General features: G+C 41.2%; 1 protein-coding gene across 3 annotated transcripts; it reads left to right on the top strand.

The window, feature by feature from the left end:
• Positions 1 to 771: 771 nt before the first annotated feature.
• On the top strand, positions 772 to 3,280 carry LOC147627960 (light-sensor Protein kinase-like). Of its 3 annotated transcripts, XM_086814925.1 has the most exons (3): positions 1,038 to 1,188; positions 1,263 to 1,474; positions 1,626 to 3,280. In XM_086814925.1, the coding sequence occupies exon 3, from the start codon at positions 1,636 to 1,638 to the stop codon at positions 3,049 to 3,051; it is 1,416 nt and encodes a 471-aa protein (XP_086671051.1). In that variant the 5' UTR covers positions 1,038 to 1,188; positions 1,263 to 1,474; positions 1,626 to 1,635; the 3' UTR covers positions 3,052 to 3,280. The 3 variants fall into 3 exon arrangements, with proteins under 3 accessions (XP_086671049.1, XP_086671051.1, XP_086671050.1); XM_086814924.1 differs by having other exon boundaries at positions 1,263 to 3,280; XM_086814923.1 differs by having other exon boundaries at positions 772 to 3,280.
• The last annotated feature ends 16,862 nt before the right edge of the window (positions 3,281 to 20,142 follow it).

Below are 20,142 nucleotides of genomic sequence, written 5' to 3'. Positions count from 1 at the left end.
TTAAAAAGATCATGAAAGGAGATGAGGTTCTAGGTGGGTAAACTCTAACTACAAGTAATCCTAAATAATGTCTTGACTTCCCTATCTTATAAGGAAAGGCCACTTTGGAATGTTTCTCAAAGTTCATTCTCTCTTTTTTTCTTTTTTTATTTGGAGAAGATACCAAAGAACCCTAAAGATGTGAGGGCACTTTCCATGAACTCACATGATATCTAGCATGTTCTCCAAGTGACTCCTATGCTCCATGGATGCTTTGTATTGACTACACCTTGCAAGTTCCACATGAAAACGGAACTTACGACGATGAGACCATTAGCCACCAAGGGTGAAATTCGAAGGCCTTCTCTAACCTTGAATTTGAAGGCCATAAACTAGCTTGACCTTCAAAAATTGTATTTATGTTGAAAATTTAGAGAAATTTTCAAACTAATTGCCTTATTTTCAAAGAGGCCTTTTCGAAAGGCTTCAAATTTCAGCACTTCCATTAGCTACAAAAGTAGTTCAAATCATTGATGTGTTGTTTAACAAGTGGCCTTATTTGAGTCTTGCGATACAAGTCACCCACAAGCTTCACAAGAGAGGTTTTTATTTTCCCCTTTGAGATGAGAACGTGAGATGTGAGAAGTCCATGCAGACAGCCTTTGGCTATGGATGGAAGGCCATGTTAGAGGAGGACCATTTTGCATGACTAGTTAGGAACCCGTGCGAAGCACGTCTTTTGAGGCTTCCAAAATTAAATTCTACCCAAACCTCCTCCTCTCTTTCCTGAACCTCCAAATTCTTGCCAGGTGGAAGCTTTGTGAAACTCAAGATAATATAGAGATAGAGATGTTGAATGCATGAGAGGGAGGATGTTACGTGGGTGCAAAGGAAACCGAGTCAAAGTGTGCGCTTCGTCCATTATTGGATTACTTGTTCTTCTTGACGACCTTTCTAGGGCCGCGTCTTCGATAAATATATATTGCCATTGCTGCCTAATTAACTGCTAACAAAACATGCAGCCCAAATCAGAGCTCCATCCATTCTAGTAGTGTAATAAGAATACTTTGGGATCGTTCTCCCGGGCCTCCAGAAGCATCAAACCATCACTTCTACAGCATGCCGCGGCTGCAGTTCAAGGTCATTGTAATCGCAGTCCAAGCTTCCTTGAGACTTCGCAAGATTCTGAAGCCGCTTAAGAGCACTCCGGTAAGCCGCTTAAGAGCTTGTGCTTATGCCATTATTGCAATAACAAGGCTGAAAATCACCTTGCCTTTGATTAGGGCCAGAAAGAAAAAGTATTTGCATCTGTCTCACCCTTCTTGTTGGCATCACGGCTCCAACTTATTCAGATCGTATGCTCATGCAATTGTGTTTGCTTGCAAATTAACCTCAACCCTGCATCACAAGTACATTCGATGCTTCCCATTAAACATGGCTCTTGACACAATCTCTCAAGCTTCCAGGGTTAAGATTGATCAAGCCCTTAACTCAGGCAAGTGCAAAGTACTGTTACACCTCTTCTCCACCATAACAAGCTTCCTCAATACTGTGAGATTTGTCTTGGACAACATCAAGGACCCATTAAACATGGCTGCATTTGATGGGCTTTCTGCGTGTTATTTCACTTTGAAAGATCTGTGCAGGTTGCTTCTGATGTGCAAACAATACATTGATGACTGCACTGGTAACCTTCCGTCTCGCCAAGTGTTTGCCAAGCTTGAGGGTGCCAACACTATTAAGACCCTCCTCCTAGAGTTGAATAAATGCCACCAGCTTCTTACTGTCAATTTCGAAGGGTTTTTGGACACCATTTGCGGCGACCACCCCATTTCACGAGAATTTCGGTGGGATTGCAAACCTCCTAGTTTCCCTGGGCTGTGTATAGGACATTATTTCCACCTTCAAGCAGAGAAAGATCTCTCTCATGTGCTCTCCAATCTGAAGCATCACCCAAAATCATACTGGGCTACCTTTATGGCAAATTGGAAGAACAGGCTAAATGCAGCAGAGGAGGCAGCTTTGAGAGAATTACTGTTTGTGAGGCTCAAATATCCCATAGAAGAAGGTGGAGAGATGGAGTCTTTGAAGAACGGTCTGTTTGTTGATAAGAAGCATGTCAAAGTGTTGAGGTTTCTGGGGTCAGGCACATATGGCAAGGTAGAGGAAGTGATGTGCTTTGGTGAGAAGTATGCCATGAAGACAATCAAAGGGACTAGCACAATAGAGAATGTAAATGAGGCAGTGATACAGGCGAGGCTGCACCATCCAAATATTGTTAGGCTAATGTGGTACACATCAGACTTCGAATCACAAAACAGTTTGTCATTATTGATGGATTTGATGGGCACCGATCTGGAGACATTCATTAATGAGCAGCAAGCTCACAAGATGAGGGGTGGCAAGGCTCCTTTATTGGACTACCCCCTTGTTTCTTTGCACATTATGATGCAAATAGCTAAAGCTATGATGTATCTGCATAGCCAAGGTATAATGCACAGAGATTTGAAGGCTGCAAATGTGTTGGTGGACTTCAATTGGAGCCCGGACGCATTCAAGGAGGGATACGTCCATGTGAAAGTGGCAGATTTTGGGCTGGCCAAAGCCAAGCGCGTGGGAAACCAGGCCATGCACACGTGGAAAGTGGGCACCAAATACTGGAGGGCACCTGAGGTCTTCTGGCAGGAGCCTTCTGCAAATACAGATGAATTCTCAAGCAATAACAACACAACAGAGCTAGGAGGAGGAGGAGGAGGAAGTGATCAGTTGGCTAATTACTCATTTTCTGCAGATGTGTACAGCTTTTCCATGACATGCTATGAGATGATCACAGGCAAGAAGCCCTTTGCTGAGTCGGTCCATAATACTGGGTTGAAGGAGAGGATAGCGAAACTCCATGAGAGGCCAAGCTTGCCACGCGACTTGCATCCTGGTCTGAAAGAGCTCATAGAGCAGTGCTGGGATGGTAAGGCAGAGAAACGCCCATCTTTTCAGACGATATGCCAACAACTTGAAGACGTAAAAGATGACCTCGTTTTCGGATCCCACTTCTACCATCAGAAAGAGTCATGACATACCTACTCTTTACACACCTGGACGTGCTACTGGGCGCCCACAACATTTCTCCATAAATGTGGCCACTTCGAATTGGGCTTTGGTGGGGGGATGCCCCACCAAACCTTTTGCTAGTCATGTATAATAATAATTCATTACAACTCGCGCATCCCATCCTGCTTTGGGCAAAAATTTCTGAATTTCGCAAATGCCTTTTAATCACCGATATAACTGCAGTTTATATGCTAGTTGATTGGTGGCTGTCCTTTAAATCGCTACTGTTTCAATTGCTAAATGACGTCTTTCAAACAACAGGCGTCACCATAGAACAAATGGTTTGATATGGGGAGATAAACTTGCTGTATGTTTTGACATGTCACACATAGGGAGAGAGAGAGAGAGAGGCCCTACGTGACTTGTGTGTGAGAGAGGCATGTCACTCAGGGCAGCAACATGGGGTTTGCCTTTTGTGACAAAACTTGTCACATGTGTTACACGTACAACAAGCTTATGCGGCAAACGGCTATGTTTGTATGGACCAAGAAAATTTCACTTAGAGCAGGTGTATGCACCCAAATCACTCTTGGTGGAAAATAAATTAAGGTTTGGTGGTTTGAGATGGAGTTCTCAACAAATCCACCCACCAATCACCGAATTTCTTTTTGATGCCTTGAGGAAGGTGCCATAGGAGATTCGTAGTTTATATGGGAGACCACACAGAATTTGCTTTGAATTTTAGTGCATGGTGGCAAGAGTTGTGCCAAGTTGTAAATGTAAAGATGAAATCCCTTCCATATTGATTTTACTATAATGGCTATTGTCTGGTCGATTTACGTGCTTACCTTGCTAATGCATATGTTATGAGGGCTTGTTGAAAAGCTGCAAATGCAACTTCACCAAGCTTGTGAGTGCACTAACTTGATCATCAGCAGTGTCACACAAGGGTGGAGAAAGAGAGCTAATCTGCAAGAAGAAGAGAGGCTTCTAAGTTAGCCAGTGGCATGTCTAGTTCATCAGTGCATAATCCTTCCCAAAACCAAAACAAAAGAAAGGAAAGAGAACAGAACTAAAAGAAGAAGGGGGGAGGAAATCAAGAGAAGAAGAAGGAGGGAGATCAGAGTGGGCTGATTAGTGGTATAGTCCTTGGGAGGGTTAGAGGGTGGAGAGGAAGATGAGGAGGTGGTTGGAGATGCATCAATCGGTGACTGGGTAGGGTTGGGTGATGTAGGGCAATATCTTTTGCTTTAGCTTCATGTTCATCAATTAATGGCTGGGTAGGGTTGGGTACTGTTGATGTAATGGTTGGTGGTCCATTGGGTCCTATCCTTTTCTTTAGCTTCATCTTCCTCAATTAATGGCTAGGCAGGGTTGGGTGATGTTTATGTAATGGTTGGTCCATTGGGTCCTTGGCATTATCTTTTGCTTTAGCTTTATTTTCATATTTAGAAACATACTTGTCAAATAATGCATCAATACAGAGGATTCCCTCGGTGGTGAAGTCAGTAGTTTCTCCATGGTTGTCACGTAGGCTGTAATGCCTGTGAACCGACGGCAGACCGGATGGCCATGTCCGGGGTTCAGTGGGAGAGGACGCCCATGCGGAGTCATGGACGGCCAAGCTAGTGTGGACGGCAGGCCACACACTATATAGCCTGGGGGATGAGGGGCAATCCTCATTCTTCCTCTATGGCTGGGTGGTGAGCCAGAGGCCGTCCCCTCTTGTGGTAACGCCCGTAGCGGCGTTACGGATATGTAACACTGGTATCAAAGCGTGGTTCGATGGGATTGTCAGAGCCCGCGCGTGACCGGGGGACCGGAGCCCACTCGATGGTTTTCGACCATTCATCTCCTTATCCTTATCTCGAATGGAGGGTGTGGAGGGAGGTGGCCAAGGAAGAATGGAGGGGAAGAACTCTCTCTCTCTCTCTCTCTCTCTCTCTCTCTCTCTCTCTCTCTCTCTCTCTCTCTCTCTCTCTCTCCCCCCGTTCACACAGAGCAAGCAATGGAGGTAAGCAATTTTCGTTTTTTTTCTTTTGTGCGTTGAAATTGTCTGCGTTGAATGGCTGCGAAGGAATCTCAATCTGTGTGGAAAGGGGGGGCGCAAGCTTTGAAACAAACGAAGAGCCTGTGGGGGGGCGAAGAGCAGCCCCACAGTCCCACGCTTTTACTCACGACTCACGTTAAAGAAGCTGCTGTGAAAATGACTGTTGACATGTGCCAGCCAGGCGGCGGCCAGCCCAGGCGGCCTAGGCGGCCGGCCAGGCGGCGGCGGCCAGCCAAACACGGCCGGCCCCAGGGGCGGTGGCGGCCAAAGCAGCCCAACCACCAGCGCTGTAGGCGGCGAGAAAAGAAGAAAAAAAAGGGGTTAAAAAAACCATTTATTTTTTTAAATATATTTTCATTATTTACTTTTATGAATAATGAAAATAACGGGCGGCCAGCCCTTGATACCACATATGGGCATGCCCAGCGCACAGCTGGCAACGGGCGGCCAGCCAGAATCGTGTGGACACTCCCCACGGGCGGGCGGCCACGCCCGAAGCGACGAGGGCCGGCCCGGCCCGTTATTTTATTTTATTTTATTTTATTAAAAAAAAACACAAAACAACGGCACACCCCACGAAACAAACCCACACGGCCGTCGTGTCGTGTGGCCGTAGTGCCCGTTTTCCACGAAAGAGACCCACCGCACACGGCCGTAGCGCCGCGTGCTAAGAGAGAGACAAATTCCACCGCCGAATACCGAGTCCTTTGAGAGAGAGCCGTTCTATGGCCGTTGTGCCTAGTGAACACGTCTATGGCCGTAACGCCTCGAAAGTAGCACATGTGGTGATCACACATTTGGTTCAAAAGACTAAATTTAAGCTGAGCATAGACTTAGTATTAACCATCAAAGTCACGTAGTTTGGCTATAGTGTAAATCTGAAACCGCGGTGTGTTTTACTTGGGCTAAGAGGACCGGCAATGGCGTTAGTTGTGCCCAAATCAGACGAAGTGCTTATCACGAGAAATCAGATAAGCCTAATTGAGCCGTAGTGCTCATAACCCTTCACAATCTTTTAACAGTTGCTAGAAGATTGTGATAAACTTTCGCAAATGAGAACCATGTACAAGCGTAGTCTTGATGTGGTTATGCCTTATGTCCAAACAAGTTGCTTACTGTTTGTAGCAACAAGAGAACCTTGGCCCGTAGAGGCAAGCTGGCCCTTGTTGGTAGTAACAAAATAGTGTCACTACTTGGGTCTAGAGATTAGTGACTAGTTTGATTTAGTCACGTGATTGCCTAGTAAAAGTAATCCCTAAGGTGTGTATTACTTAGGATAAAGGGGCTAGGAGTGCTGCTAGCAGTACTCAATTGAATGGTTTATCTAGGAGTACTAATCTGAGGGATTAGCATACGCCTAGATATAATAGTAGATTTAGGATTGATTTATAGAAATCAAAGGTAAATCTGAAGGGGTATAGTCTTGAGATGTAATGCTCAATGCCCTTATAGAAGTTGATCGAAGAGAACTGTTATTAAACTTATTAGCATGGTTTTCTCTTTTTTTTAATTGCCATGCATCGACATCCCACTGCTCGAGAGTTTTTGGTGATCTTTCGAGGGGGGAAAGAGCCTTTTTATATGTCACATCAATTGGTTTGGTGGTAATTTGATGGTATGGGACATCAAATTCTCATGGAATCGATTGTAGTCTTGGTGGAATGGGACGCCAAGGCTTGTGCATGTAACTTGACTCTTTGGCAGGTCTGTTGTACACTTGTCTGTAGTGATAAAGTGTGCAAGATAAAATTTGAACTTTCAAAATTACCAAATATAGCCATAAGTTGGGATAAAACCCAGTTACAGAGTTCGGAGAAGCTCTAGGTAGCAAGACCATGATTGTGTACTAGTGCTAACAGAGTGATTTAGTTCCGGAGTGATCTAAATCTAGAGGTTAGCAGTAAGACTAGTTTGGTTGGACAGTTTCATGCATGGGGGATGCCCTATAACATTTTGCAAGCGTAGTCTTGCCTATGTTCAACATAAGTGTGCGATTGTGAGCACATTTTAGTTGCTACCATATGAATTTGGGAAATATATTACTTTCCTACATACGCAATTGTAATATTGCATGCAGGCTATTTTGCTTACAAAGTTCATGTGCGTGTAAACCCTATAAGTCGTATGACCCCTGGGGAATGAGTGGAGCATTTCTAGGATTTAATAAGGTTTTACATGGCAATAGTGAGTAGTATCTCACTCCAGACGAGCCTGGTTGTTGTTAATCGGATCCGACATATGTAGTGTACATAAAATCGGGCTGAGTTAGGATAGGAGGCTAAGCCGGAGAGCTTAGCAATAAATCCTACTGTATCTGGTGAGTTTTGACTTAACCGGAGTGTTAAGAAGTAAACTCAAAGTCTGGGGCTGAACTGGAGTGTTTGGAGGCAGACATATCTTTTGTTAAATCGGAGAATTTAGCAACAGATGAACCATGGTACCCGGGAAAAAAGCTCTTCACACTAAAATAGTGCACAATAATTTTAGGGTGATAAAAATCCATCGCAGGAATGTTTTACAATTTTCCATAGATGATAGATGAAGACCATGTACTTTACGAAGTTAAAGTACATAGGTGGTGACTTCGGCGCCACATTTTTTGTAGGAAGTCACCAGTGGTGTGGTTAGGTCAGCCGAGACTCCACAAGACCTATGCACTAGTTTTTAAGTTGACCTCTATGATAAGGACGTCCAGTGTTGCAATACCAGAAATTGTACTGCAATGTGCAATGGAGGGGTCAATTTGTGTAGTCACTTCTTAGCAGCAAGTGACTTAAACATCTTGTTATAGATGGTTGTATATGGTACTCCCACTCGGGGGAGGTATGCCATTGGGTACGGAGTTACTCACAGACTAGTATAGAGCTACTAGTGTGATGATAGTGGGTATGTAGTTACTCACTACTAATACATAGCTGCTAATAAAATTAAGATTCTCGAGTGAAAGATACTCTAGATCAACATTTTAAATTACCGAACCACGATCCATGAGTATCGAGGTGGTACTCATAAATATGTTGACGTTGCTCAAATCGAGGGACCGATTTGTTCGATGGTATGAAATAAGCAAGGAGAGTGGAGTAACTTAAAAGTTACACATCACTAGTCCTAGTGAGTTGTCGAGGTCATCCGTAGTTTGATGATCCCCTCTACCTATCAGATAACATTCAATTTTGCAAGCCCTGGCATTTAATCCGTAGTGATTATGAGTTTGGTGTGAGATATGGTTATGAAGTTCTTACAAGAGTACTCGTTTATTTGCTTGTCATTGGTTATAGCTTGGTAGAGATTGCCACCTGATGGGTAGGTAGCTTTGCCGCTATAATGAGGAGGCAGCAAATAATGTTCTCATAGTTATACTTCATACCAACACCAAACAGGGATAGGATGAAATTCCTAAGTTTATCATCACGAAGTACTGTGATGTTTGCATTTATATTGAATGTATGATGTAATGAGACATTGGGCTTGTGTAATTACCATCAATTATCTAGCAACCTATAGCTTCGCAGCAAGCTCAGTCATTATCTGTGGATTGATAATGTGGTTATTAATAGTAGTTTGGAATTTTTCTTGATAGATGGTACAACCCACCCAAATGATTCATAAGTGTGTAACCGCTTATGAAGGGTAATAATATGCAACAATGAAGCACTTTGTTACAAGTGTGAAACCACTGATCTGTTGCAAAGTAGTTTATCAATAGTACCACCATATGTGCGTAGACACTATACCACATCTTCGTTGCAAGATGTTTTAAAAGTTTCTTGGAAGGACTCAAGAATATAACATATGATATTAAACACGGTCTAGATTTGTTCTTGGACCTATGACACTAGCGCGTAGTCCGCTTGACAGTAGAGTTTTTGAGTACAAAAACCTTTCTTGAGGGAAAGGAGGGATATCCTCAAATATCACATAAACTCGAATAGTTGTGTGAGTCCAGACAATACTTGAAGGGATGTGTCTGGTCATAGCAACAAAGAGTTGTAAGTGATTGGATGTAACTCCAGACACCCGTAGTGGTGCAAGAATCTTTATCAAACATCTCCACATACTATATGGTCTGCCCACATATATAGAATGGCATAAGAGATAGGAAGTTTGATTGTTATATTTGAAGGGAAATCTTCAAAAAAAGTTACATTTACTCTGAGTTAGAGTGGAGTTTAACCATCCGTAGATTGATGGTAGTTAGAAACTCAACAAGATTCTAGAGCATATGCTTGTGCAAAGATGTTACTCTAATAGAGAAAGTATCTCTCAGCTTTGGAACTAATCCTTGTGATGCATGATTAGATTGACTCTAGTTTATTTCTCCTATGGCCGTAGAGCTTTCCAAGGAGAAGTTTTAACAAGGTGATGCAACATGGTAGCGTAGTCTACAAATATCTAGTAGCATAGTCTAAGAACTTGCGCTACTAGAGTACTCTCCAGTACATTAGCTTCTGTGCTAATGACATGATGCAAAATCAAGGCATGAAATTTGCCTTAAGGTTTTGGTTGAAATACCAAATCATGGCTTGTGTGAGCATGATCCTGTCTTTACAGAGGTCAGGCGCGCTGTACGCATACGCACTTTGTCACATCCGCGCCCACCTTCCTCGCCAGCACGTAATGCTAGTCCGGAGGACTGGCCGTAGGTGCGGCAGGTAGCGAGGCGAGAGTTAGTCCGGAGAGGCTAGCCGAGTCTTCGAGGTAAGATTTGAGCCGGAGAGCTCGGACGTAGACCGTTCATCACCTTTGTTTTCTGACACGGTTTCAAAGGATGATGCTAAACTTCGTCGGTGGGAGAAATATGCTAATTACTCCATTGACGAATGGGTACTTACTTTACAAGGGTAGAGTATGTGTACCAAATGTGCTGAAATGCAGTAAGTGCCAGGTCAATAAACATGAATGTCTTAAGGTTGGAGGACTACTCCATCCGCCGCTGGAGATTCCTCAAGGGAAATAGGAAAGCATTTCCATGGATTTCATTACCGGTTTACCCAAGACGAGTCGAGGGAATGACTCGGTGTGGGTGGTAGTGGACAGGTTAACTAAACTGGCAAAGTTTATTACCACAGGAAAACTGTAAAAACGCCAGAGTTGGCAAAACTCTTTATTGAACATCTCTACAAGCTATATGGCCTGCCCGCAGATATAGTGTCGGATAGAGATAGAAAGTTCAATAGTCATTTTTGGAGGGAAGTCTTCAAAAAGTTGAATACTACTCTGAGTATGAGTACGGCAGATCATCCGGAGTCTGGTGGTCAAACTGAAAGAGTTAACCAAATTCTAGAGGATATGTTGCTTTCTTATGTTAGTAAGAAGCAATCTAATTGGGAAGAGTACTTTATTGGAGTTTGCCTATAACAGCTCCAAACACTCAGCGACTGGATTTACACCATTCATGTTAATGCATGGATTCCAGCCCAGATCTCCGATGGCTCTGTAGGCCTAGAAAAGGAGAAGATTCAATCTGTCAAGGATTTCCTTGAAGACATGAATGATATGCTCAGAGCCGCACGTGAGAGCATTCGTAGCACCCAGGATCGCACTAAAACTTATGCGGATAAAGGACGAAGAAAGGTGACCTTTGCAGAAGGTGACTTTGTATTCCTCAAGGTTCCTGCGCAGTCAGAAACCATGAAAACGGGAAAGTGTAATAAACTTTCTCCGAGATATTGTGGTCCTTTTAAAATCCTTAAGAAGATTGGGGACGTAGCCTACAAACTTGAGTTACCGGAGAGTGCTCAAGTTCATCCTGTCTTCCATGTTAGTAAACTGAAGAAATCAGTTCACGGGTTAGAGAACGTAGTTTCTCTAGATATTTTGGTGGAATTGATCACTCCACCAAAGATACCACATGAACCGGAAAGGATTCTTGGGTATCGAGACAGACAAACCCGACATAAAGTGTACCAGAAGGTACTTGTTAAATGGACAGATAGGGATGAGGAGGTAGCTACCTGGGAACGCCGTAGTGCAATTTCCAGTTTGTTTTCGAGGACGAAAACTCTTCTTAAGGGGGGGGTAATGTCATGTAGGCTGTAATGCCTGTGACCGACGGCAGACCGGATGGCCATGTCCGGGGTTCAGTGGGAGAGGACGCCCATGCGGAGTCATGGGCGGCCAGGCTAGTGTGGACGGCAGGCCACACACTATATAGCCTGGGGGATGAGGGGCAATCCTCATTCTTCCTCTATGGCTGGGTGGTGAGCCAGAGGCCGTCCCCTCTTGTGGTAACGCCCGTAGCGGCGTTACGGATATGTAACAATGGTGGACTCACCTCTCTTGTTGATGTGTTGGAGATGCTTGTATGCAAGCTCAAACAAGGCAAGCATTCCCATTGGATGGTACTATGGGCAGTGCAAGAGAAGAAAGAAAGTAGACTTGGCTACTTTATGGCCCCCCTCCCTTATATTGGTAAATTTAGCATGCCCTCATCAGCCTATTTGATCATTTTAAACTTTTGTTGTACAAGATCCTTGTATGAAGCCGCTTTTGTTCTCCCACTTTACTTGATGTTCATCATATATAATTGGTATGCTTCCTTGAGAAATTTTATAGCCTTCTTATCTCACTATGAGCTAGGTATGCTAGGTATTCTATTCTACAATGATGATGGCTTCTTTAGGAGCTTCTTTTGCTTTGTCCCTTTTGGCTCAGAGGTAGGTATGCTAGGTATTCTATTCTACAATGATGTTGGTTTCTTTATGAGCTTCTTTTGCTTTGTCCCTTTTGGCTTAGAGGAATGCTTTCTCTTTTGCATGCCTTTCTCTATATGGTGTGGCCTTAGCCTTAAGAGCTCCGATCTAATTCTAGGTGGCCCTATTTTGCATTGGCTTTCTAGCTGATTCATTATGATTCCTCTTCTTATCTTCATCATTGACCATGTTGTTTGACTTGACTCTCTTTCGATGCCAAAATCTGTGGCCATATGTCCTATTTTTCCACAACGGTGACTCTCGGTAGAAGGTAGTCTCTCCTGGTTGAAGTTGATTCACTTTTTTCTTTCATTATGATTTGTTCCTCCTCCATGAGGGACGCCTCGAAACCTACTAGTGTTGGATCTGGGAGGTTCTTCAATGTGAACACAAGTGTCCAATGTAGTCTTCACTTAGCATACTCTTGAGGCGAACACAAGTGCCCCATAGTCTTCACTTAGCATATTCTCGAAGTGTGGCATCTTCATCCACTACAAGTGCAAATTTATGCTAGCAAGCCGATGTGTTATGCTCTTCATCTTGTTCATGTGAGTTGCAAGGGACTCATTAGGCTTTATTTCTAATCCAAAGAATTGGATCTTTAGGCTAGTCTTAGAAGTTTTACCCTTTGTCTCAAACAATGTATCTACCAACTCATCCCATACATCCTTAGATTTTGTCATTGAAGTTATATGATGGATGAATGTATTTCCAAGTCTTAATACATCTTGAAATTTTCATATTCCTTGATGTGGGCTCGTCGGCTCAGCCTCTCTCCCACTATGGTTGGGAGACAAAGACCCAAGCATATTAAATTGCACAATACCAATAAAATCAAATTGCACAAAGCATAGACAATACTCAACATTCGGTCCAATTTGCCTCCACACATGAGTGAGCTCATGCTTCGTCATGGTGTATTTTAATTGATTATTCTCAAAAATAGCTTTTGGGACTCAAAATAGTGTTCAATACAAAATTAGCTTGCTTTTCTTTACGTTCAAGTCTTTCTCTCAAAGTGAGGTAATAGTCGTTGACCTAATAATATTTACAACATTTACATCAAAATTTAAATGTCTACAAAAGAGCTTTCATATGCTCAATGAAAATAATTATTTGATGCCAAAAAACAATATGGATGCCACCCAAAATAGAGTAAATGGGCCGAGCCCCCAACACAATGAAATAATTATTCGCCCGACACCACCCAAGTCGAGCGTCTCGAAATCTTCCTTACTAGTGGCTTGCTTCCATTATCCAACCCAAGTATATGTGCTTATATCAACTATGCCAATCAATTAATAAATGAATTGATTAAGTACCAATCAAATATCACATAAAATCCAAATTTAAGAGACGACACAATCAATATGTTAACCCATTCCTAGGGTTAACAAGAGATACTTCAATTATCTTATATCAAGGATTCAAGGTAGACACACCCAAAGGTCATACATTTAAGATATAAAGCAATGGTGTCCAAATCTACAACTTGGATGGGCGCCTGTAAAATGATCCTATGGAATACTTATGGCGATTTCTGCTTCAAGAGCATGTGGTAGTAAGTTAGGATGAAGTCCCAACTGATGTATTTCATGGATATATCATGAAAGTGGTCATTATAATAGCACTAGGCCTCTTATGAGCCTAAAGTGCCCGGTCGGCCACAGTTTAAGTGAGTGTGAATACTTATGGCCATGTATATAAGTGAATATCTCTCATAATACAAGGAACCCTCCCATTGTACAATAGAGTCTTGCTCTTGCTAATCTCTCTCTAATCCATGCTAGTGAGTGTGTGTGAGTAGAGTGAGGTGAGAGGAGGGACGAGTACACGTAGTGCAACGTGATAGTGTGACAACGCTTTTGCGGGAGGCTCGGTGGAATTACTTCTCACAAGGAGTTGTAGAGCTTGGAGATCTCAAGGATTACAAGCTCGGCCACCATTGGAAATATCCTCGTGACAGTTGTGGTTCACCAAGTAACCTTCTTGTTGGATGTGTTCCAAAGGGGGTTTGGGTAAGCCATAACATTTTTGGCATCACTGCCAGGGAATCATCCCTTAGCTTTTCCCTTCATTTTCCTCTAATCTACGCATTACCAATTGCCCATTTTCTTGGTTAGTGGTTTTGATGGTGATTGAAAAATATGTGGTTTTGATGGTGGTTTAGTGGTTTTCCATGAAAAATATGTGGTTTTGATGGTGGTTTAGTGGTTTTCCATGAAAAATATGTGGTTTTGATGGTGATTGAAAAATATGTGGTTTTGATGGTGATTTGTGTGTTATTGTGTGAGAAACAACTCTCATTTTTGTTTTTATAAAGAATGAATTTTTGCTTAATTTTTAGGGTAAATCATTGTTTTTGTTGTTGTTAATGTGGTTTTTAATGTTCCTTGCACATAGAGTGTATTAGGCTTTGTTAAACATAAACCTAAAATCCTTAATTTTTGTTTGATTTGTGTGTTTTTTTGTTTGATTTGTATGAATTGGAGTGTTAGAAAGTATTAGGAATCACTTAATCCTTTAATTTTTTTTACAAAAACTCTTAAAAACCCTTGAAATCGACTAATCTTCCTTAATTGATTGGTTTTTGTCATTAAGAGTGATTAATCCAATTCAATAGATAAAAATTTAAAAAATGGCAACATTTTTATTTATTAATCAAATCGCCTCCATATGAATCCAATGAGAAATTAATGGCCACCTATAAAACATTTCTTTGATATTCGCACATTGAATTAAGTAAAGAGAGCCTTTACAAACAATATATATATATTCCAACAATATAAACAACATATGAATCCAATGAGAAATTAATGGCCACCTATAAAACATTTCTTTGATATTCGCACATTGAATTAAGTAAAGAGAGCCTTTACAGACAATATATATATATTCCAACAATATAAACAACATATGCCTTCTGAAGGCAGCTACAAAATGTTTCGGGTGTAATATATGGCCACTTAATAAATGTTTGGGCCTACATGCATGCACCAGTAATATATGCACCAGAAACTTGCGTATGCCTTCTGAAGGCTACTAATTAACTAGATGAGCGTGATTATTTATTTAGCAAAGGAGCATGCTTTCTTCTTGAATGCATGAAGGCTACGAACTGTGTAGGTGCCTTTCAGAGCTGTCTACATTTATAACAAGTATAAGCACCCGTTCATTTGCATCACTTGGTGATGGGCGTTCACACTCGTATAGTGGATACGAGCATTAATTCCAACACTCCCCCTTAATGTGAATGTCCACATGAGGGTGAGTGAGGAGATGTGATGTGTATAGTGATGTATGCATTATGAATTCATGTGTAATGCTATATATCCTGACATCATGAGTGTTAAATGAATAATGATATGTCGATGATGATATAACTGCTTCGGTGACTACAACACATTTGTTTTGTGATGATGTCAATACACTTTTTATCGAAGTTGATCTTCTTGACAACCACAAGACACATGTTCCAATATGATGTTGAGACATTGTGCTTGGTAGTAACTGCAACACGTGTGTTCCAATATGATGTTGAAACACAAGTTCTTCCACTCTCAGACTTGCCATCCGTATTCTCCCCCTCAAGTTAAGTAGTGGAATTCCAAGTATATAAATTAATTTTTGATTGATTATAAAAATTTTAATGTTAGAGAGCGCAAATATTAACATTTTTTATTGGTTTACCATTGATCCACAAAGCCTTGTGTTCCCTTGCAAAAATGTAATTGTTTTTGCTACACTGTCTTAGTGCTGTGCAAAACATGAACCGCTTCTTCTTTGGCTACCGAAGAGAGAACCCGGATTTGCATTGAAAGCCTTGGGTGGTAAGATCTATGAAGCGTAGTGTGAGCGTGTGTAGAGGAAGCCTGAAAAAACCAACCTGCCAAGCAAGGCAACGACAAAGGGGCGCTAGAGAAGGCAGAGGGTAGGGGTGCTAGAGAAGGGTGCAAAAGGAAGCACACGAAGGAGAGGCTAGTGCTTTGAAGGAAGTCGTGAAACTTTAAATACTGCATTGGCGGCAGTCAATTGGCCAGGCAAAGCGTTGGTACTGCCGATGATAGCGGGGTGGTGATGCGAAGACGGAAGCAAGCAAGCCAGGCACCACAAGCACTCTGGGAAAGAGGCGATGATACCATGTAGAAATGTAGAAGAAGCAGTAATTATTATTAAGTAACTCACAACATTAATTAGATGTGACTCAGATTGTAGAGGTCGCCATCGCTCACACATAGACGAAGGAGAAACGGAGGAGCAGGAGTTGCGCTCGTAGTTGATGAATCGATATGATATAATATTGATTGATGTTGGTTACATTTATAATGAGTATAAGCACCCATTCATTTGCATCACTTGGTGATGGGCGTTCACACTCGTATAGTGGACAAGAGCATTAATTCCAACATAGCATGCATGGCATTCAGCCCTTGGCACAATAGATGATATAGAAGGTTTGGCTTCGTGACAGAGCAATGAAGAAAAAGAACCATGACCATGTTGCTCAAGGCAAAGCATGGACAACGAGCATGGGCGATGATCCAATCTCATGATATTGCCGATATCATCAAAAGTCTTCCTTCTAGGAGGCATAACGACGAGAAGAGAGTAGCATGCACCTTCAAAACATTTCAAATACATATTTCAGAGGTGGTAATGCTCTTTAAATAAGCCATAGAAAGTCTGGAAGCCAAATAAGAGCCGGATCATACACATGATCAGAATCGTAGAAAGAGACAACGTGCCAAGGAAATGAAGGTTGCAGAACCCAAATATAATGGGATCACCCATGAGCAAATGAAGTCTAGAAGCACATACAAGAAAATTCTATGATATAGCACACCAAACCTGCACAACAACGAATCAAAGGACATGCAAAAAAAGACACATGACAAATATGGGATAGAGAGAGATATACCACTGAGAAGACGACATGAACATACCACTTGGAAAAGAAACGAAGATTGGAGAAGCCCACATGCACGATACTTGACAGAGCTCTGCACATCCTTAAACAAGAGCAAGCAACAATCCGGAAACCAGAGCCCACAACTAATACCTGACAGCTGCACATTGATGGTGAGCAACGAGCACAACAGAACACAACATAGGCAATGGCTAGCTGCTGCACAAAGGACGGCACCTGCACATTAACGGCTTAAAAGGAGGAAGACCCGATCTTGCATGCATAAGTCCTTAGAAGGCACGAAAAGACATGTGTCGAAGCAAGGGAAAAAAACGGCGCCTTCAGAACTCGACATCTGGAAAAGACACGTGGCATAATATAGAAGAAATAAATTAATGGGCAACTGAAAAAACATTTTTGTTTGGTGTACTTATTCACTCTTTCACTATTTATTAATTTTTTTGTTGGTGGTGCTTCAATTTTTGGTCTAAAAAAATAAAAATGTATTAAGGCTGAAAGGTTTAGAGGAACCTTAGATGTATTTGAGTAAGGGTATTAATTTTTAGAAAAATTAATTTTTAACGTAAATTTTAAATGGTAGGAAAAAATGATTTTTATATATACAAATTTGATACAAGTAAACTATATACATTATAAAGAAAAGAGAGATGTACATTTCAGAGAAAAACATGACTCGGACGATACATCAAACAGAAAGGCTAATTTACAAAAGGGACATTGTACATTTGATACTATAGAAGTGCCTTTCTATCAAAAACCTATACAAAACAACCATCTTCTTCACCGAGGCGGCCCACATCTTTACATACTTCAGGTGATACAGGTACAAAATTATGCCCTTCCACAATAGATCTCTTGAAGTTTGCAGTCCTTTCCCATACACAAAGAAATGATGTTTTGTAGTCTTCTTGTTGTTGTTCTGGCACATCATTATCAACCACAATCGGGTTGTTTCTAGTCCCCAGCTCATTGTTGTTTTGATATTGATCTCCCTCGGTGCTGTCTCGCTGCCTTCATCTTCATGTTCATCTGGTTGAAATATCTTCTGGCGGGTTCGTAGGAGAAGAAAATTTCTTCGATGTCGATACATTGGGTCAAGTGAGGGAGTTTCATTACTTTCCAAACAGTAGCTCATCTTTGCTTGTTCATGCTGGAACCAATTTTGGGAATGATCTATGAAGTAGCCGGGTAGTATTTACCAGTACATACCATCTTCAAAAGTGTGCTTTGCAATGACGCTCCCAGTTTATTGGCTATGTAGTTGTCCATACATACATAAGCTCCCTCAAATAAGTTTACAGGGGATAGGCAAACCTTATTTTTTAAGTCTGCTTGGCTATACAAAGCATATAGCTGTCTACCTCTTGTTATCTCTTCGGTCGAGATGTTGTGCGAGAAAAATTTAAAGTGTGGCTTGTGCAAATCCTTCATACAGTAGCCTATCATTCCTTCTAGTGTGTGCATTCTAATCTGTCGAAGGCCTCTACACATCACTAGACCACCTTCGGGTTTAAACATATCCCACCCCAAGTATCTCTTTATGGTTTTACCTATGCTAATTAAAGATGGTGCCATTAAACTAGCTACCATTTGAAAGTGCAAGTGATTTAATGTGCCCCCCTTCTCTAGAGCAAAAAGACCTTTAAAGCATTCCATTCTAACAAATTCTTCTAGTGGTTCCCAGTAAGACAATTTAATATCACCATTCCCAATACCTATTCACAAATACTTCAAACAGCCTTGTTTTTTTCTCTGCTGGGAATTTAGGTAACTTGTGAACCGACGGTTCAGATGTCTCTGGCCTTTTGCCTTTCTTATCTGAGTGTGTTGATCCTGCAGCTCACTAGAGTTTAAAATGGAAACAATTATTGTTTAAAATATTTTTTAAAAAATATGGAGTGTGTATGACTAAAAAAACTTGTTAGGCATTTATAAAAAATTTAGGAGAATTTTTTTTAAAAAGAAAGGAAAATAAATATCACAAAATTATTTTAATTTTGCATAAATACAGTCTGGGTATCAATGGACTGTATTAATTTATTCTAATGAAAAAATTTGCTATTCATTAATAAAAAAATTAGGATAAATATTAAAAATGAAAAAAATAAAAATAGCATAATTCTTATAATTTCGCATATATATAGTCCGTGTATTAATCAACTCTAAAAAATTTTTAATTCTGCATAAATACAATCTGGGTATCAATGGGCTGTATTAATTTATTCTGACTAAAAAAATTTGCTATTCATTAATAAAAAAGTTAGGACAAATATAAAAAATGAAAAAATAAAAATAGCATACTTCTTATAATTCCGCATATATACAGTTCATGTATTAATCGACTCCATTAATTTATTCTGATAATTGTGTATGCTGGACAATACATAGCGTAGCTTACACGGAAACGAAAAATACAATGTTCAGGATTCACTCTGCAAACATATTTATTCACTTTCCTGCATATTGAATAGAAACACAATTTAATGAATGAGGCGTAAGAAAAACGAGAGCATAACAATAGAAAATAAGGGGCGTAAGAAAAACGAGAGCATAACAACAGAAAATAAGGGGCGTAAGAAAAACGAGAGCATAACAACAGAAAATAAGGGAACAACTACATACCGGCCGATCTCGCTGTCTGCTTCACCACACGAAGATTACGGACTCTAGAAGGCCCATCCGGGTGGAGTGCTGATGCGAGGTTCCTCAGGTCTAGGGACAGTAGATACTGTAGGACAATTGGAAACTTAAGGTAATCTAGGCAGACTTTGCATGCATGCACGAATTCCATCTGAATTTCTAGGCACATCAAAAAACGTGATGGGGGACATACGACGATCAACACACATATAGTTTGTTATATCATTCATGGGTTTCCTTTTAGGAGTCATTTTACAGAACAAAATTAAGAAAATCGAACAGAAAAATAGTGATAGGAAACAGATGCACCGAAAAGACTAATAGAGCGTTCATTAAATTGCTAGGAAACCGATGCACCGAAAAGACTAACAGAGCGTTCATTAAATAGCTAGGAAACCGATACACCGAAAAGACTAACAGACAGTTCATTAAATAGGCAGAAGAAACGTAACCTGCCAGTCCAGAAGGACGTGAAGAAAAACAACTGGCCAAACCATTCGAGAAGAGCCACAACCAGGAAAAACGTCGATGAACTCTCCAGAAGAGCAACGTAATGAACCACCTGACGACTCGCTCCACAACTCCATCCACAAACAGGAAAAACGTTGATGAACTCTCCAGAAGAGCAACGTAATGAACCACCTGATGACTCGCTCCACAACTCCATCCACAAACAGCACGTGACCATCCCATACCATGCCAGAATCGGTAATAAGATCGCAGAAGTTGCTCCACAACTCCATCCACAAACAGCACGTGACCATCCCATACGATGCCAGAATCGGTAATAAGATCGTAGAAGTCGG

The sequence above is a fragment of the Cibotium barometz genome, chromosome 20 (assembly GCF_041138505.1).
Source record: "Cibotium barometz isolate CiBa-2024 chromosome 20, ASM4113850v1, whole genome shotgun sequence".
NCBI classification, from domain to species: Eukaryota; Viridiplantae; Streptophyta; class Polypodiopsida; order Cyatheales; family Cibotiaceae; genus Cibotium; species Cibotium barometz.
This window is presented reverse-complemented; position numbering and strand designations above follow the sequence as displayed.

What these genes read in the sequence shown, in the direction of transcription:
- LOC147627960 (XM_086814923.1), top strand. Translation starts at nt 1,099, where the DNA reads ATGCCGCGGCTGCAGTTCAAGGTCATTGTAATCGCAGTCCAAGCTTCC.